We start from the raw sequence: 19,502 nt of genomic DNA, 5'->3' as shown, positions 1-19,502 counted from the left end.
GGAAGCTTTTGGAGCAGGAGGTGCGGCACTGCTGTAAGCTCGGCCTGCCTGGCGTTCCTGGGGTGGCCATGGCAATTCTGTGCTACGGAGGGTGCCAGAAGCAAAGCTGCATCTGCAGAGCTCCTGCAGGTGACTGGAAGCTCCCGGAATGAAGCCCCTGCCATCCTGCAGGTCCCAAACGGAGCTGCAATTAATAGGTAAAGCCAAAGTGAGCTACAGCGGATGTGCGGAAACAGACTCCCCAGCCCGTAAGGCTGTAAAGTAGGTATGTTTATTCAGCGCTGGGCAGCACGGGGGTCATCCCGCCAAAGTCGTGCGCGCCCACGTGCTGGCTTGTCCCGGATTTATACGACAAAGTGTTACATATACATAAGGTTTCCCAATACGCCTACACATATGCACTGCCTGTCCCCGCTTCATACTAAAATTCGCCCCCAGAGGTCGTTTCCATAAACCCCTCCCAACTGCGCTTGCGCGGTGCCTCCTGGTGGGGGTCGCGGGGGGTCGTGGGGATGAAGGCTGAGGACTCTTCCTCCTCACCGCTGGTAACCCCTTGTTCTTGCGCAGACTCAGTTGCTCCTTGACTCTTGTCCAAGCTGCAGGGTCGGTTTCAGCTGGTTTTTAGGACAAGTTGCTGTTCTGATCAGGAACTGTCCTTCGCTGAGAGATTGCAAGACTTCAATCCTTTTGTACAATAGGTAAACTTTTGTAGTTACACTCTAAAGCCCCTTTGGTTAAGCCCCTTTTCACAGCGAGCGGCTGTGTGGGGCTTAGTTGCCGGCTGGCATTAAACCACGACAGAAGCGCAGAAGACAACCTCCAGATGCAAACCTTTCTCCTGCCAAAGCCCTTGGTAGGCAGCTGGAGGGGACGAACCCAAGGAATTCTTCCGCCAGAAGGAGCGCGGCCAGCTGGAAGGGCAGAGGAGCAGACGTACGACCTGCCTGCGTGCTGTGTCCCCACATTCTTCCCCCGTCTCTGCGGCGCTGCTTATAGACCATAATTGCTTGCAGAGTTTTGGCACTGACACGGGGGCAACGCTAGGCACAAGGGTGTGTTGTTTCACGCCCCCCGATGAGCTCAGTCAAGGCAAAACCTTTGGAGATACCTGCCCAAAGTCCCCTGGGCGTCTGGGGCGTTTCCTGTCACCCTGGCCTTATTAAACAGGTTTCTCCTCCCCTTTAGCTGGGGAAAGGTGGGGAGCAGCAGTAGGCGGCTGACCGTACGTGGGTGGTGAGGAACAAGAGCAACAGAGAGGGCTAGGCTTTGAGAGGGTCTCTGGCTTTAATGTGACCTCCAATCAGCAGCGTCTTCAATCACGACTCTGCACCTGCGAGAGAGCTGTAGGCATCACAGCTGGAGCCACGGTAGCCCTCAACAGAAAGAAGACAACAGCGTGTCTTTTCGTGCCTCAGAAAGAAAGGCCCGACAAGAAAGGTCTTCCAAAAGGAGATGTTTAATGAGAGAACTTCATTTCCCCCCTTCTGTTCTAACGCTGTCTGTGGTGGGAGTCTGCCGCCTGATAGGCGTCCGCTGCCCTGTCCGTGTTGGCCTTCATGCGCGCTGCCAGGTGGGAGAACGTCCGTCCGCTGGAAGTGCCCTCCAGGCTGAAGAGGTGCTCCAGTAAGGAAAGGCAGCAGCTCTGCCGCAGCAGCCAGGCGAGCCTCTTCCTCCTGCCACACAAGAGAAACTGCTGGGCCCCGAGGCACCGGACACCTGGCCCGGAGGCAGGGTGGCCGATCAGCCAGGAGACACCTCCCTGGAAGAAAGGGAGCTGCTGGAGCGAGGGCTGCTGGAGCGGAAGGGGGCAAACAAAGAAGTGCTGCTGGGGGAAGCTGACCGCTCGAGGGGGCGTCTTGGCACTACAGCGCCGGGGGGGCACCAAGCAAAGCCGGGAACCGGCAGGAAAAGGGGCATCGCCCTCGGAGCTTCCTCACCCTCACACCTCCCCTCCACCTACTGCTCCTTCCCCATGTCCTGCTCCTGCCTCCAGAGCCCCTGCCCCTCTTCAGCCTCTGCTCCCTGCTTACAGCTCTCTCTTCCCAGCCACCCCCAACCCCCTGCCGCAGCCAACACCTGCCGGCAGACGCATCCCCAGCTGCAAGCTGCTTTTTGCCCAAGGGCGTGCTTTGTTCCCATGACTGCGCAGGGAGGGAGGGAGGGAGTGTGGGGCTCTGCAGTTCCCTGTTCTACCCGCACATGGCTCCTTAATGCCTCCGTCCGGCGAAGGCCTATGCGTCCGGTTAGGCGCGGCCTCAGGTCCAGGCAGGTCTGGGCCCGGACGCCTGCGACCGGGCAGGACATGGCTCTTCCTCCCCTGAGCTCTCAGTTCTGCTTCTCACCGGGCCTCCTGCGGAAGGGAGGATGCTCTTCTGGCAGCAAAGGCGGCACACGGCAACTTTTCCACCTGAGACTTGACAAAGGCTCCAACGGAGGTCCGGGGGAACTGCCTTCTGAGCAGGCGCAAAGCCTCCCTGATCATTTTCTTTGCCAGCTTCGCGTGTCCCATACGACAGCAGACCTGCACGGGGAAAGGGAAGCATCCCGATGTGGACGAGTTGCCCAAGAGCCTGCAGGAATCCGCCAGTGGCGGGAGAGGCCGGGGATATCCCCTGCAACCGGGGAAGACATCCAGCCCTGTCCCCCAGGAGATCCCTCCAGACCTCCCCGTCTCTTTACCTCCCCTTTGAGGCTGAAGAAGGTGGCCTCTTCAAAGCAGGCTGTCCCATTCCCATCCGCTTTCTTCTCTAGTGAGTTCCTCAGGACCTCCGCTTCATTCAGCTTCAGCAGGGCCTTGCGCAAGCACACAGAGAGCAGGTGAGCGTGGGCGCAGAGCCCGTGGCCAGCCTCGTCCTCCCCCGTTGCCTCTGGCATCTGTCTTAAGAGGGCCTGTTTCTGCCCCTGCTGATGCCCGCCCAAACGCAGTCCCGCTGGCTCAGAGCACAGGCACCAGGGATCCTTCTGCCCGCCTCCCTGCTAACGCCCCTGGTGCTAAGGGCACGGTGCCCTGTGTCTCTTACTGCACAAGAGGCAAACCAGAGGCGAAAGTCAGGGTCCGACCCCAGCGGTTCCCTTCCAAGGCCCTGCGAAGGCACGCCCTATTGCAACGGGGAAGTTGTCCTGCCCAGAGCCAGGCGCCTGAGAGGACTCCACGCGCAGCGGGTGCTGGCAAGCAGGGCAACTCACCATGTAGCTGTTGGAGACGTGCAGGTAGGCAGCCGCACACTCCAGAAGGTAGTAGAAGGCTCTGGCAGCGTCGCCCATTGCCATGTAGTGGCGAGCCAAAGGCACAAGCACCGATTCCACGATGGCTTTGCATTCACAGGAGCGCGCGCCGTTGTGCTGCCCCTTGGTCTTGCTGGGCAGCTCAGCTGTCTGTTCGCTCTTTGCCAGAAACCACCCTGCCGCACTAGTCAGGGGCCAGTGCCCAGGGGAAGAAGAGAGCAAAGAAGACACGGCCGTCACTTGTACTGCTCTTTCTCCCCCCAGAGACGGCATCAAAAGCCCTTTGTTCAAAGCAGAGCACGAGGCCACGGGCAGGCGTGACTCCTACGGGTGCTTTGTAGGTAGGGAGAAAAAGACAAGCTGGGCTTTCTGTCACCTCCCACAGGCAAACCACCCGAGTCCCTGGGGTGGCTTTTGCCCTGCACATTTTGTCCAGTGGAGTGTGACGACCACTCTGAGCCCACGGGCTGCCTCGAGCACTCCCTCCTCTCCATGGCCATCTCCTCCCAGCTCCCACCCCACAGAAAGCCTCTTCCCTAAGCTAGGCTCACAACCGGCAGCCAAATGCCAGCGCGTCCTTTGTCTCCTCTGGAGACCCTCAGCTCACTGGCTTCAAAAAGAATCAAAACCTTGTCTGCTCACCCAACATCCTCCTCCGGGAAAGCCTGCTGCTGCTGCAGAGCATCTGCAGCACCTGCAAAGAAAACGGGGGGCTAGAGACCTCCTCGCCTACCCTGGGCTAAGAGCTGCTCTCCCTTTCCCAGCAGGCTCGCAAGGAGCCTTGCAAGGGTCCCGACGCACTGAGGAAAGACTGTAGCGGTCGTCCTCACCGCCGGGGCTCATCCCTAGCAGATCTACTCCCACCCGATGCCCAGCACACACCCCTGGGCTCCTGGAGGGCCCGGGCTGCGGAGCATGGCGCGCAGCATACCCTCAGTGGCGCGGGTCCTGTCCCTCTTCAGCCGTTCTCCTGCCAGCACCAAGGCCTCCCAGCTGCGTGAGTCGCCCTGGTCAGCAGGGCCCTGACAGCTCCCTCCGTCCTGGGGGCTGGTGGCGGCGAAGCGGTGGAAGGCAACAAAGTCCCCTTGGCTGCAGCTCTTGCACTTGTGCGCGTGCTGCTCCAGGAAGGCGGCACACTTGCGGTGCAAGACGACCCGCTGTTTCTCGGGCCACAGCTCGTAGGCAGCCTCCCGCAGCAGCGGGACACAGAAGGCCAGGACGCCAGACTGCTGCTCCGCGGTCTTCTTGCTGGGAGAGGGCCTCTCCGCACCTGCAAGGCAAAGGGCCTTTGCATCAGCCAGGGCTGGGGCCACGGCTCAGGGCCGTCCCAGCCGGGGCACCAAAGTCGTGCCTTGGTGCGCATCCTTGGCAGCGAAGCAGCGCTGCTGCACACCGAGCCTTGCAGCGTGGGGCGAAAGGGCCCGGCTGGCCTTGCTGATGGTAGCACCGCCCTGGGACACAGCGCTCAGCTGCGCTCCAGGCGGGACCTGGGGACGTCGCCACCAGCCGAAGGAGGCCTCGGCTAGCGCTTTCTCCCCGCTCTTGGCAAGGCAGCCCCCGGCCTCCTGAGCTTCCCCTCCCTGCGCCACAGGGGAATCCAAGCTGAATAAGAGCCTGTCGAAGGCCTTGGGGCACTCTGGAGGGCATCTTTGATCCGGATGCGGCAGGCGGCTGGGAGAGGATGACAGGGATCCCTACGCCCTCCCGTGCCTGCGCTGCGAGCAGCGCTTGGAGGCAGGGGAGCAGGGGCACTTGGGACGGCTGGTGGGAACTTCCCTCCAGCGCAAAGCGAGCGTGCTTTGAGATTGACTTGGAAGATCTTTGAACAACCCGTCCCCAACAGCCATGCCTGCCTGAGCTCTGCCTACCCAGCAGCAAGGGGGACGCGCACCGTGCCCTGGGGAGCCCCGCCAGGACACAGCTGGGAGCTGCCTTGTCCGCCTTACTGCTACCACTTACTGCTCTCCGCCTCCGGGGAGGTGGCTGGCCCCGTGGGAGGATCCTGGACACCTCCTGGCACCTCTGGGTTTTTCAGCCACTTCAGGATGTTGTCGTGCACCAGCATGTCCAACAAGCAATTCATCTTGTGCCTGAAGCCCGTGGGCAGGATGTGCGACAGCAGCTGGGTGGTAAACACTGGCCCGATGACAGCTGCAAACTTCAGAAGCATCCGCTTCAGCGGCTTTATCTGGTCCAGCTGAGCCAGCACAATCTCTGTCAAAAAGAAGCAACGCGTCTTTCTCTTGCCTCTTCCCCATGCTGAGGCTGGAGTGGCTGGAACGGTTCCGCACATGACACGGGCTAGACTTTGGCCTCCTCTCCTCGGGACCACGCCTGCTGGGCAATTGCAGCCCGGGGCAGGCGTCTTCAAAACGGCTCCGCTCCTGGTGGAATCGCAGGCCAGGGGAAAAGCGAGACGCTCAAACAAACACTCCCCCACCAAGGGTGAGGAGGGCAGGATCCAGCAGGCACCTGCATCCCGTGCCGTGCCCTACCAGATCTGGAGTAGGTTTTTGCCCAAGACTGCACGCAGGGAACAGAGAACTTTCCCCCCCTCAGAGGGGGACTCAGAGCTCCCCACAACGGATATCTTAAGTATTCCTTTCTTTCCGAGCCAACCCACAGCAAAAAAAAGGGATTTGGTTAGGATGAAGTGCCTTGAGTCCAGCGTTAGCTGGGGAGCTTCCCAACAGAACAGGGAGGTAGAAGCCACGTTCCAAGTTGAATCAGAGGCAAGGCAAAGACTTTTCCCAGCAAAGGCTTTGTTTCTCTGAGGAAAGGGAGTCATTTTAGTGTTGCACCAATAACCCTTTCCCTCCTGCCTGCTGCTGGAGAGCAGCCAGCAGGCTCACAGCTGGTCCGCAGCCAGGAGGGGAAAACGGCTGCCCGCAGCCCCAAGCCTGTTTCTGGTGGGACCGGAGCCACCTTCCCAGCAGAGCCCCCAGGCTGAGAGGGTGACTCTGCAGCACCCAGATGCCCAGCCTCCCTCTAGCTGATGCCCCGGGAAGGGGCCCCGGCACAGCCGCCAGCCGGCAAAGCGGCGCTCGGCCCCTCACCTTTCAAGGTGGCAGGCAGCACGGTGTTCTCCAGGTTCACGTCTGGTCTGACGACACAGACCCTGCCCTCGTTCCCCGCGCCGGAGCTCGAGGCTGCTGCGAGGGCTGAAGCCTCGGCCGCAGAAGCTGGGTGGAGCAAGAGAGCACAAATAAGGCAATTTGCAAAGTGACTTGCAGCTTGCAAACCTTTCAAAACGCACCCGAGATGGGACAGGTCCCACCTTGCGTGGTCCAGTGCGGGCGCATGGACCTGCCTGCGCTGAACGTGGCCATTAAGCAGAGCAAAACAGTTCCCAGTGCGAGCGTCTCTTTGCGTAGCCCTCCCAAAGGCGTTCTGCCTTCAGACCCGCTTTCCCAAAGAGTCCTTCGGTCACAGCTTCCAGACTTCCCGGGGGGCGACGGAGCGCCCCGGGACAGAAAGCAGCAGCATTGCTGCCTTTGACAGCGCTACCTCCACGCCCAGGGAAATTGCTGGTGATAATGCAAAAGGTAGCGTCCGTCCTGGCTCTTCCCCAGGCCACGGCGCTCCGGCTGGCACTGCTCTCTCGGTGGCGTTACCGCTGCTTTCTTCCATGACCAGCACCCTTGTGGGGATTTATGGCTTTGGATTCAAGTTTCCCGGGCCTGTCCCTCACCTCAAGCTGGGATTTGTTCTCAAGTGAGCTGGCGTTTGGCCAAGGTTACTTGCGTGCCCATTAGAATGCTTAAGACATACCAGGAACACATGCGCTCTGGAACCATTTCCCCTGTGTTTTAGCCCCCCAGCCCCCACCCCAAGAATTCAGGCCCCTCCGAGCCACCACAACTCGCTAGTCCCCGCTTTGGCTGTCCCAACAGCAAGGCTTGCAGGAGCCCACGCCTCCGCCACACCAAGTTCTGCACTGCTGCAAGAGCCGACTCTGCCAACATCCACGGGGGAACAACGGGGCAAGACCGTGCTGCGGACAACGCGCCACAGCAACTCGCTAGTCAGCAGCAAAGATGCTTACTGATCAGGCTCTCCCAGTTGTCCTCTGCTTTTACACCCCGCCTCCGGGTGCGGAACAAGAGCACGTCGTTGCAACGAAGCCAGCGCAGCAGCTCCTCGCAGTAATAGGGGATCCCCGAGCTTCTTTGGATCAGGAACCTGGACAGGAGTAGATCCGGCAGTGAGCAACACAAGGAAAGTAAGGCGCAACACAGTTCAGGTGGGCGGCGAGGCACTCGAGCCTAACAGGGCAGCCAGCATCTTCGTCACAGCTACACCTCACTTTTGAAAGGGACGGTTCTCCCACTGGCTTGGGCTTTTTGGCCCCCGTGAACCTCCAGCCTTCGCTGAAGTCCACGGGAGAAGCATTGCGCACGATGCCCAAAGCACAGAGCAGCGAGCCCTGCCTTTCCTCTCCTCAGGAGCCTAGCTCCTCCCTGGCAGCAGGCCGGACCTCTGGCCCGGCGAATCTCCCCCACAGCCTGGCCACCCAGACCAAGGCCTTTTCACAGCCCGGCCACGCTTGGGTTCGAGACTCTTCCTCCCTTCCTCCCTCCCTGTGCAAGAGCGAAGGGCTGACAGCTCCCACGCGCTGTGAATAGGGGATTGCCCGCTCTCAGCTCACACCTGCCAGGGCGAGGCGTAACAAGCAGCCCACGGCCGCTGCTCGCTAGAGCCAGCCATGCTTCTAGCGGCCCTGCGCTCCCTCTCCTGGGGGGTTGATTCCCTCCCATGGTCTGCATAGGTTCAAGCCCTCTGGAAGAGCTCCTCGAACTTACCTCGCTAGATCCCTGGCGATGCTGACCACTCCAAGGGCCTGGCAGACCTTCTGCACCACAGCGGAAGGTTTCAGCTCGGCCAGATGAAGATAGGCGATTTCCTGGGATGTTGCGTTGCCTGCTGCGGCTTTGCAAAAGCTCTCCATTCTCACGCAGCCTGGAGCTAAGCTCATGACCATGAAGTGGGAGACATTTTGGAGCGCACGTGACATGAGAGACCAGGAGGCAGGGTCGATGAAATGGGCGTTGTCGATGACAAATATGCCAAATTCTCCTCCAATGACCTGAAAAAAGCAGGTTGTTCTGAGGGGAAGCCGGTGGATTCTCACGGGTCTTCCAGGGGAGGAGATTTAGCCTCTGTCTCTTGAGAGGATGCTCGGAGGTCTCTCCCCAACCACTTCCCTGCTCAGAAGCTTACCGACTCTTAATTTCTTTGAGACTTGAAGGTCACACCTAGCATCACTTGCCCTGCACAAGGAGGGAGCTTGGGCAAGGGAACGCAGAAGACATCGTTCCTCCTCCAGGGCCACTTTCCAGGAAGAAAATTATTGGGTGTGTTTTTCCCGGCGGCTCACACTGCTGTGGTACAGAGCCCAGAGGCAGCAGGGCTGTTGTCCTTCTCTGACCCAGGAGGAAGGAAGGAAGGAAGGAAGGCGAAACGCTCACCTTCTCAAGCACCTTCACCCACGTCGAGCACAGTTCTGCTTTTCTTTGCATTTCACACATCTCGCGAACCTTGTCCGAAACGGGAAACTGGCCAGAAAAGCAGCAGAGTCAGGGAGCAACATCACGCCGGGGCTAGGCACACCTACCCGCCAAGCAAGGGCGCCGAGCAAACCGCCACTGCTGGCCTCGGCACCTTAACTCTCCCCAACAGAGGTGCAAGGAGCCCCACTGGGGCCTTCACCTAGAGCCTAAAGCAGAGGCCCTCTGCTGAGGGTGTCTGGCAGAGCTGGGGCTTGGGGGTGGCCTCAAGAGCTGCTTCTCTGGCTGCGGGAATCTTGGGCTGGCTGGAGCAGACCACTCGCACACCGGTGACCTCAGCACGAGGTCAGCAACAGCCTCTCTCCAATGCCACTTCCAGGGTGCTGAACAAGGCAGCGGGCACTGCCGCATGCAGCGCGGGACATGAACTCGGCACAGAAAGCGAGCCCCCCGGGCCCGGCAACGGGAAACGTGTGCTATGACCCCTGCGACTCCCACCCCCGAGCTAAGGCACTCCTCCCAGCAGCGTGCCCACACGACGTCAGACCCAGAAAAGCTGAGGAGAAGGCCTTCTCCAGGGCCAGAGAGGCCTCTCGCTCTCACCTGGACAAGGAAGCTGTCGTTGAGGAGGCAATAGCTGCTCTCTTCGATTGCCCCTCGGAGCTCTGTCCGCAGCACGCGCTGCTTGTCGCTGCAGTTTTCACAGTCCTGGAGGCCCAGGGCCCTGGCCACCAGCGTAGAGACGGCAGAGAAGGACTGCCTGACGTTGACCTCTAGCAGCTCCATGGCAACCACCCTGCCGTGCAAAAGCAAAAGGGACTGAGATCCCCAACAGCCCAAGCCTTCTGGACAAAACGGGTGGAGATGTCCTTGGCGGGGGCTCTTCTGCCACCCATCCCAAGGTGCTTCCCAGAGAAGGCCAAGCTTCTCACTCCTCGTACGAGAAAGGGCACAGAGGGGCGCTTGCTGCCAAGGCACTGGGAGAGCCGGGTCGAGAGCCCGTGTCTCCGCAGCGCCGGCCCAGCTCTCGCTATGTCCCCGCTGCAGAGGAACTGACGGGGCTAAGAGGCAAGGATGGAGCGAGTGGTGAGTTTGCCTTTGGGCTCCAGACCTCAGCAGTCTGCCTGCCAGACCGCAGGAAGGCTTTTCTGCCCCAGCGCTCCTCCTGGGAAACAGGCAGAGGGCAAGCAGGGCTTCTGAGACAGGCCACTGTGCTGTCTGTTGGGTCTGGAGTCGGATGAAAAGCCCTGAGCTTGGGCTCTTTCCTTCCAGCTGTGCCCAGCCCAGAGGTGAGGAGGAAAGGCCATGGCTCAAGAAGCCACCGCCAGCTCCCCGAAGAGCTGGCAGAGCACACGGGAGCTCCTAGGGAGTGTCTCCAGGAGGCTTTTTGGGGAGGCTGCAGTCCAAGGGCCAGGCGCACCGGCAGAGGGGCGGGAGCGTTCCATGGCTGTCAGGGGACGGGCAGGGGCAGTGTCCCAAAGCTACACATTCAAAACCCGTACGTGTGGCCAGCAGCCTGGCCTAAATAGGCCAGTTCAGTAAGTAAGTGGCTCTTCCCGGAGCCCATCGTGCCCTCAAATGCCAGGATGTGCCTTTGTCCTAAATCCTCATAGGCTTTCAAGCAGCTGACAAAGAGGTCAATCTCCTTCTCCCGACCTGTGAAGACAAACAAGAAAACGAGCTGCTGGGGCGTGCCGACAAGCAAAGAGTCGCCCCTCGTGCTGGCACCCTCCACCGCAGCTTCCCTCCCCGCCACCACAGCCGCCAGCCTGCCTACACCCAGGCCTCCTTCCCGCCCGCTCATCCCAGCTTTTGTACCTCTGCCTTCCTGGGAGCGGCAGCGGGACCCCCTGCCCGCCTGCCCCACGGCACACCTCCCGTGCCCTCTTCCCCGCCTGCCCCCCTCCCAAAGGCCCAGAGATTCAGCCGGCCCCGTGCAACTCCCCACAGTGATCCAGCACCAGACTGGAAGGGATGCTTTGAGTCGCTGCAGGCAGCTGCGTCCCAAACGGACTCAAAGCATCTCCTCACCGCACCATGAGCCACAGAGCACTTCCCAGTAGCTAAGGCAGCGTCTTCAGGCCTGGACTGGTTTGGGCTGGGCTAGAGTTAATTTTCTTTGGTAATAGCTCGTGTGGTGCTATGTTTTGGACGGCTGACCAAACATCGGTGGGGCTAACACAACGATGTTTTAGTTATTGCAGAAGAGCGCTTGCGCAGCGTCAAGGCCTTTTCCGTTTCTCACGCCGCCCCGCCAGCGCGCAGGCTGGGGGTGCGCAAGAAGCTGGGAGGGGGCACAGCCGCGACCGCTGACCCCGACTGCCCAAAGGCCTATTCCACACCATAGGACGCCGTGCTCAGCAAGAAAAGCTGCGGGAAAGAAGGAGGAAGGGGGGACGTTCGGAGTTACGGCGTTTGTCTTCCCGAGGCACCGTTACGCGTGATGCTTTCCTGGAAATGGCTAGACACCTGCCTGCCGACGGGAAGCAGGGAACGAACGCCTGAGTCTGCCTTGCGCGCATGCGCAGCTTTTGCTTTACCTACGAAGCTGTCTGTATCTCAGCCCACCAGCGTTAGGGCCGCTGCAGGCAACACCATCCCTGGCAAAAGCTTCTCCCTTCCCAGCGTGGCACTAAAAGTTACCAAGGGGAAGAACCCGGGGTTCAGAAGAGCAAGGCGTTCTCTACCTACCCAGCAAGGGGACGTACTCTGACCTCTCCTTGGTAAGACCCATGCCAAACATGCTAGAAGCAGGGCAAAAGAAAACACAAGTCAATTAGCTGGCGAGAAGCAGCCTGGCCTGGAGGGGCAGGGCGTGCTCCTCGGGTACCTGCTTTTCTTTCGAGCAGCGTGTTATTCTCTGCACGCTCCCCCAGCCAAAGTTCAGGCTGCACGCTAGGACAGCTTCAAGCATACCGAAGCCCAACGGCCATGGCGGGACGGGAGAACGTATCGAGAGCCCATCACCAGAGGCCAAACCCAGAGAAACCGGAGACACGCAAAAGAAGCCAGGCCGTGTTGTTGGCTAGCAGACAGCTCTACCCCATTGGCCAACAAAAACAAGTGTCTTGGAAAGAAGGACTTGTGTCCCTGAATGGGTGGGGATGCCAAGCACCCGGCACCTTTGGCTCAAGTCTTCCTGTAGCTTCCAAGAGATGGCAATGTTAACGTTCAAACCGTCATCCAAAGAGGTGGTCAAATCCTGGCTCAGAGGAAGAGCCGGAGACTTCAGCAGGAAGACAGGAGGAAGAGTGGCCCGTTAAGTCCCCGTGTCCCCATGGGAAACTGGACTGGTTGGCCTGTGCCGGAGGTGAGGCACAGGCCATGGACACGGACATGGACAACATGGACTGGCCTAAAACTTCCCGCTCAGAAGCAGCCGGGACAAAAGCCTCCTTGGGCACGTGGTGGAGCAAGCACAGTCAAAAGCCATTTGTACAGAGCCTGCGAGGCCAGGTTGCGTCTACCGAGACAGACGAACCTTCTCCATCCCTGTGGCTTCGCTCCCGCCCTCTCAGCAGCAGGAGACAGCAGGGGAGAGAGGCAGAAAGCCTCCCACGCCAGGGCTTCCGACCGTCTCAGCCAGAGGGAGGGGAGAGCAGCTTGGTCTCTCTCTGCAGGACTCCTCTTTGCAGGCCAAGGCTGCGCCTTTGGTGCCACCGTCCCCTCAGGCAGCCCTCTCAGAGGACCCTCACCTCTCCTTGGTGATCCCCACGTATTGATAGAGAGTGCCAGCATGGCTAACGCCTTTCATCTCTCTCTCCGGCAGCTCCTTGAAGCAGCAAGGGGGCAGCCGAGAGGCGGCGTAGGTCACTGCATCACAGGACACCAGCCCAGGGTAGTGCACCATCATCCGGGCTGCCAAATTCACCTTCTGGCCAATGGCTGGAGACAGAGAGAGGGAGAGCACGTGTTGCTGGACCTGTGCCACCAGCCCTGCGGTGCCCTTCCAGGCCAAGGGCTGCCTCGCCTCCGGCACAGGCCAACCCCACAACGGGGTCAGCAGAACCCAGGGGAACAACCGGCCACGGAGCCCCTTCTCCCGCCCCGCGCCAGGACCGGCGCTGCCTAGGCCCCTCCTGGCCGGCTGCTGGGCAAGCCCTCTCCCAGCGCGCCTTCCTCTTCCAGACTGCTGTGCTTAAGCAGGCCCACGCCAGCCTCCCGCGCCTCTGACACACGCCTCGTACCTGTGTATTCATGCCTCCGAGGGTGGCCAGTGACTCCGCAGAACACCGTCCCGCTGGTCACCGCAACAGACACCGCCCTGGCACATCGGGAAACAGAGTGGCTTCAGCAGCGCCCCAGGCGCGGTCCTGCCCACCCAGCTTCATCCCTTCCCGCACCTCCCCTCGGCGCTAGCCTGGGCCGCCTGCTGTCCTGCCCTGCCGGCACGGGTCTTGGGGCCATGGAGAGCTCGGGGGCGCAACATACCCATGTTGCAAGGGACAAGGGACAGGGGTAGAGCGCACGCAGGAAGTTTTGGACACTTCCCCCGAGGCCACGTTCCCTGAGCTGCGACCTGCAGCAGGCCGCAGCCCTCTCGTGAGCAAAGAGGGAGGGAAGGTGGCGCCCACGATGTCACCACCTGTGGCGACAGAAACTTGACCTCAGGTGGCTGGGCCCTGCCACCTCTCAGGGCACTGCCTCCTGCCTGCCAGGGACAAGGCAGGGCAAGCTAGAAGGCACATCTCTTTCTGGTAAAGGCCCCTTGCACTGTCCCAGGCAGCGTGCACCCCCCCGCCCCGCCACACGCTGACTCACTGTATCTCCACGCGCATCGTGGAGCACAAGGCGAAGATCTGAAGAGCGCTCTGCAAGGCGTGAAGGCTCTCACAGGGCAGCTTTACTCCAGGGAGTCCAAACAGACAGAGGAACGTGCAGCCCTGCCAAGGACAGATGCAGCACGCCTTGCTACAATGCCCAAGAGGGAGTCGCTCCCTCTTGCTCGCTGCCCACCCTCTCAGGGCGCGGGGAGGCGATCGCTCCCCCACGCTCACTTTATCAAACAGGAGGACTTTGTTCACTTCAGCCTTGTGAGGACTGAGGATTTCTAGCGTCATCCTGCTGACGTTGTGGAGGATGGTGCACAGATCCACTGCGTTGATATCTGCAGCCAGCTGCAGGTGGACGAAGAGGCTGGTGACTGGACGTAGCTCAGAGAAGAGGTCCGGCGGCACTCTGTCATCAAGCTGTAAGACAAGAGCACGACAGCTTCGCCATCCTGCTCTCCCGGGGGCTCGCTGCCCACACCAGATACCGAGGGAGAGCAGGCGTACTGGCAAGAGCAGGTACTACTGGAGGAAGGGATAATCCTCCTCCCGGTGCAAATGGCGGGCAGGCTGCCCAGCCTGCGGCAGGCAGATACCGAACCATAACACAAATGACAAAGGAGAGAAAGGCGCTCTGGTAACACCCCATCTTGGGACAGGCATGGACATGAGGGAAGACCCTCAGGGATGCTCTAGGCGCTTCAGGAGAATCTCCCTTTTAGCCCACCGCCACGTCCGCAGCACATCCAGAACCACACCCATGGAAAAGACGGAGCGACGCAAGACCGCCTCCCGCCACCCGTCTCTCTCCGAGGACAACGCGCGCAACGGTGCGGCACCGGTGCCCCTCGGCTCCGATTCCCTGCCATGTCGTCTCAGGGTGCGTTTTCTTTTGTTGGTCTGTTCTCGTGAGAACTCCATCTCTGCCACGCACCCCTTCTTCTGCCCTCCAAAAATGCAGCAGCCCCCCCGCAGCGGTGGCCTGGCCGTACCTTCCTGAGAGCAGCTTCTGGGATGTACTTCATAATCACCTCCTCCGCATCAGGATCAGTGGGCAAGAGAAGAGCAGGACTCGGGGCACCTGAGGAGAGAAAACGCAGGTGATGGCTGGGAGGATGGGACTACGAGGTGTTGGAAAGCAGGGGCCGGCACTGGAAATGGGGCGGAAAGAGTCTTGTGCGTTTGCTCGTGTTGCCACCTCCAGACGCTCCGGGCGGAGCCGTCCCCTGGAAGGAGGCGGCGGCAGCAGCGATGCCCCAGCTCACGCACAGGAGGACCAAAAGCACGAGTGCTGCCCGAAAGGGGGAAGAGGGTGGCGGTGCTTCCTCTCTGGCCCCCGAAGCGGCCAGGCCCCCCCCTTCCTCGGCAATCGCAGAACAAGGGGAAGGTTGCACTCACTTTCCTCTTCCGAGGGGCGACTCATTTGGCGGTGTACAAGCTTGCGTAAAGCGTCTTGGCATTCTGACTGAGACATCTGATCCATGCCTGTAACCTGAAGACACACAGAATGAAAGCACTGCCACTGGCCTCCCCAGCAGTCCCAGGGGACAGAGCCTGCCCTCCACCGTCACTGCCCAGGAAAGGGGAGAACAAGCCCACCCGGCGCGATGGGACTGCAGCGCTTCCTCAGAAGCACCGGAGCTGGGCAGGCATCCTCCAAGCATCCCCAGCTGTCAACAACAGCTCCGTGACCCACAGAGGACACTGCTGGTGGGCCCAAAACCCGTCCAGTGCCTCCCGACCCCTCACACCAAGCAAGCCCGGCCCACAGTTACCCCCGAGAGGGAAGGACAAGAGCTTCAGCCACCTGCCCGCTTTCACAGCTACAACTGTGAGCCACATTCAGCTCCTCAGCCTTCTGACACCTCCCTCCTTGGTGGCCAGGTCCGGCTCCTCAGAATGGCTCTAGAGGCCGTCCCATCCACCTACCTTCACAGCTCTTTTGCCTTCAAGACGCTTGGTCCTGAGCCGGCGCTGCACACAGAGCTCCCAGGCGGTGGCTGAGAGGACAACTTCACCTGCATTCGCAAGCTCCTCGGCCTCACGAACTTCAGCCAGGGCCTGGCCATAGATACAGAAGTACTGCCGCCTCCCGTCTCCAGCAATCAGGAGGCTCATGGGCCCCGCGGAGATGCCTGGTGAGAGAGAGAGAGAGGGAGAAGCACAATTGACACAGGGAACGTTTGGAGCTCTACAGTCCCCAGCATCTCAGCTGTTCAGAAGCTCATCTGAAGCCCAAGCGGGGAGACGGGTGTTGTGGAGGGGGAGGGCTTCCTACTCGGGGGGTACCGACACAGGTCCCTGAAACGGGGGTCTAGAAACGGACAAATTCGACGTTGACAACGTGTCGCTGAGACGCGAGAGTGCCAGGCGTCTTACCCAGCTGCCCGTCCCAGACGCCCAGCAAACCAGCGGGCTTGAGCACCGCCTGCTCCGTTTACATGCAGGCAGGTTGGAGCTGTCTGCTGGAGACAACACAGCGGCCTGCAAAAGCCCTTCTCACAGCTGTAAGCAAAGCGGGGCCCTTTTGCTCTTTGTCAAAGGCAGGGGAGAATCCAGCAGAGGAAAGGATGCAAAGCTGCCCCAGCTGGAAAAAGGAAAGGCTAACTGCCTCCCCCAGACATCTGCGCTGAAGCAGCCATTCAAAGACCCCAATACTTGATCTGAGCCCCGCTCTGCCTTTAAGCTTCCTCTGCACCTGCAAAGGCACGCAAACCCAGCAGTCCTGGTCTCCCATCCCTGCTCCGACTACAGCTGGCCCCTTGAACGCTGGCAGGAGATGCTTTCCTTTGGCGCTAGCCCCAGCAGGGATCCCCGCGTTCCCTGCCGGTGCGAAGCACCCTGTGGCACGGCAGAGTGCCATGCATCTGCGCCTGGCACAGCACCCATACCTATCTTCAGCTGGATCTTCAGACCCACGGGCGTGTCGCGACTCCCGTACTTCTTCTGGATCTGCTGGCTACATTGCAGCACCAGGCTGATGGTCTTAGCCAGCTCCTGGAGCGACGTTCTCCACAGCACCAGCACAGCATCCCCTGGGGAAAGCGAGGGGAAGGCAAAGGCTCTGCCGAGACCTGACTCTCCCCGACCTACGCTCAGTGGCAGGGACGGCAGAAACCGCACAACGTGCGGAGGAAGATGGGCTCGTGGGAGGGCAGCGTCCTGGAGGACCACGCCCTGGGCGCCGGGCCACCTCTCCTCTCCCGGGCCAGCCACAGCAGCAGCCAGCCGGCGGCGGTGCCAGCCCCTGCCCCGAGCGCTCCTCTGCAGCTGCGGCACGCCAGGGACTCCTCCTCCCCTCGCGGCCTGGCAGCCCCAGCTCTGCATCACCAGGGCCTCCCTGCCCCTCGCTGCCACCCCAACACGCGCCTTGGGCTGCGCTTTCTAGGGGGTCTCCTCCTCTCAGTGCTTCCTTGCCCCCAGGGCCCTGCAGGCGGGGGCAGAGGGAGGGGAGCCACAGCCCTTGCAAAGCCAAACCGCAGGCAGGCCCGGGGGCAAAGGGAAGCCTGGGGAAAGGGCGCTGCAGCGGGGGGGGTGTGCGTGGCCAGAAAGCTGGCTCAAGGTGCTGCACAGAGCCTCTTGAGAAGGAGAGCAGAGCAAACGGCCGCCACATCAGTTAAATGCTGCAGATCAGTACGCGTGGGCATCATCGTCCCGAGTACGTACCGGCAAACTTCAAGATGTCTCCTCCAAAACTCAGCATCTCTGTGGACAGAGGGAGGAAAAGGAAGAGTCGTGCGGCCACCTTCTTCCAGAAGCCACAGAGCAAGCCCCTCTGCCTGGAGAGGAGCACCTGGGCAAGGGTGCACCGTGGGGCACAGCTCAGGAAAGCACCACTCCGGCCCGTCTCCCAGGCTCACAGTGGCCCCAGCCCTGGCACCCACACAGCAGGCAGGGAGGCAGGGCCTCGAGATGCCACCAAGTCTCGGAAAGGTGGAGGCTGGAAGGGACCTCTGGGGTCTGTCTGGTCCAACCACGCTGCTCAAGCAGGGCTGCGCGGTGCCAGCTGCCCAGGACGGTGGCTAGATGGCTTTTGAATAGCTCTGAGGAGGGCGACTCCACAATCTCCCTGGGCAACCTGCGCCACTGCTCAGTCACCCCCACAGTCAAAAAGTGCTTTCTGACGTACGGAGGGACCCTCCTGTGTTTCAGCGCGTGCCCACGGTGTGGCCTCTGCTGCTGACACTGCGCACCACTGGAAAGAGCCTGGCTCTGTCCTCCTTGCACCCTTCCTTCAGCTTTTAGACACATTCCTAAGATCCCCCTGAGCCTTCTCTCCTCTAGGCTAAGCGGTCCCAGCTCTCTGAGCCTTTCCTCGTAGCAGAGATGCTCCAGACCCTTCCTCACCTTTGAGGACTCCCTTGCTTTGCTCTACAAGTGCTGCTGAAGGGGTGGCCACGACGTGCTCACGGTCAGCTCGGAAGGGTCACGATGTCCCCTGTGCTGAGGGGCTCGTGAGGGTCACACACAAACACACACACACATCAGCGCCAGCATCCTCGGGTCGCTTGCGCACTGGCACTTGCCGGATGCCCTCAGCCTGCTGGGGGCCCTAACGCGTCACGGAGCCGGGTGTTCACGCCAGAGGCACAGAGGTGGCTGCTGAGAAAGCGGGGAGCAGAAAGGACCTGCGCTGGTCCTGACTCGCCAGGAGACCCTGGCTGCTCTGGCTGTTCCTCTGGGCCACAGAAAGCCCCAGCCCTTCCTCGGAGGCAGGACCAGGCTGCCCAGCATGTCGGCCTCCACCCTCCACGAGCAGCCTCACGGCCCAATGCCAGAGAGTCCGACAGCACGGCCCTTACCCTTCAAAATGTCACACATGTAGTAATTGAGGGTTTGCGCCAGCTCATCAGTGCCTCTCTCTGTGCTGCTCCGCTGGAGGAATTTCTCTGTCAAAGCAGTGAAACCTGTAAAAGGGACACCCAGCAATCATGAAGTGCCCGTGTGGGCCTAAGGACCTGGCAGCCAGTTCCACGCTGCCCGGCCCGAGAGCCTGTAGGTCACACCTTGCCATGCCCCGGCTCAGGGCCGGTGGCAGCAGTGGTTGACCGCCCAAGATAACCCATCCTGCTCTCTCTGGGCATCCCAGCAGAAGAGCTCAGCAGCGACAAGATGGCCACTCTGCTGAGGGGCAAGGGCACGGCTCCAAAGGGCCTGCTCTGTCCCAAAATGGCTCATGTCCATGGCTGCTCCTCCCTGCTCACCCCACCTGAAATGTCCGCAAAGAGCAGCACTCCGTGGACGGGCTGAACGAGGTGGCTGCTCTGGAGGGAGTCCTCAGCAAGGAGACTGGGGAGGAAAGCTGCTGCTCTGTCCAGGATTGAGTGGTGACGTTTGCTGTCCCAGGCAGAAGCCATCGTCGGCGCCCTGTGGCACACGGGGTCCCTCAGGAGAAGACGGCCGTGCTCAGCTGGAGGAGGACGAGGACCTCACCGCACAGTGCGAGTCGCACAGTGAGCCCGGGGCCTCTGCGGGACGACTGGCCCTCTGCCCTCACGGGGGTAGTCACAATCGCCTGGCAGTGACCTCCTCTGTAGGTCACCGCTTACCCGTCAGCTGTCCTCGGGCGACACAACCAGCTAACGGTGACATCATCCGTATGTCATCGCCTGCTGAGCGGCTGCCTCCTTGCTGCTGAGCCACTCGCTCAGAGGTGGCCAGCGCCACCCCACTTCTTCGAGGACAGTGCCAAAGGGAGGCTCCTGCAGCGACCGCTTGCTCAATTTGCAGCTCCTTCCCCCGTTCCCAAGGGCCAGCTGCCTCGGGCACACACAGCTGTTGGCTAGCACTGGTCCTTCCCCCTGCAGAGAGGCAGCCTGTGGCCATCTTCCCAGCAGGCTCGCTCCTTTCTTGCTCCCGTGCTCCCTCCCCGAGCCCCCAGCTGCCTCAGCTCAGACAGGGCAGCCCTCCAGCTCCCCCATCCCTCCGGCCGCACAGTGCCTGTGACGGAGGGTGGCCTGCCTCTGGCAGAGACAGCAGCTCCTGAGCTGCCCCTTTCCCT

General features: G+C 61.0%; 1 protein-coding gene across 1 annotated transcript; it reads right to left on the bottom strand.

The window, feature by feature from the left end:
- Window positions 1–1,489: 1,489 nt before the first annotated feature.
- On the bottom strand, window positions 1,490–19,043 carry LOC309600898 (adenylate cyclase type 10-like; the record flags this gene model as incomplete). Its single annotated transcript, XM_082333527.1, has 25 exons — window positions 18,711–19,043; window positions 18,304–18,408; window positions 17,168–17,206; window positions 16,393–16,536; window positions 15,431–15,636; window positions 14,900–14,993; window positions 14,494–14,582; window positions 13,730–13,921; window positions 13,494–13,615; window positions 12,920–12,996; window positions 12,428–12,617; window positions 11,424–11,476; window positions 10,229–10,388; window positions 9,336–10,074; window positions 8,502–8,780; window positions 8,028–8,311; window positions 7,271–7,407; window positions 6,282–6,407; window positions 5,185–5,439; window positions 4,157–4,495; window positions 3,868–3,919; window positions 3,187–3,409; window positions 2,680–2,793; window positions 2,343–2,521; window positions 1,490–1,673 (listed from the first exon to the last, which is right to left on the bottom strand). Exons 1-25 carry the CDS (start codon window positions 18,856–18,858, stop codon window positions 1,490–1,492), a joined length of 4,530 nt encoding a protein of 1,509 aa, XP_082189653.1. The 5' UTR covers window positions 18,859–19,043.
- Window positions 19,044–19,502: the final 459 nt, after the last annotated feature.

Source organism: Platalea leucorodia (assembly GCF_965183815.1).
Source record: "Platalea leucorodia genome assembly, chromosome: 26".
NCBI lineage: Eukaryota > Metazoa > Chordata > Aves > Pelecaniformes > Threskiornithidae > Platalea > Platalea leucorodia.
Note: the sequence above shows the minus strand (reverse complement) of the source record. Positions and strands in the feature narration are given on the sequence as shown.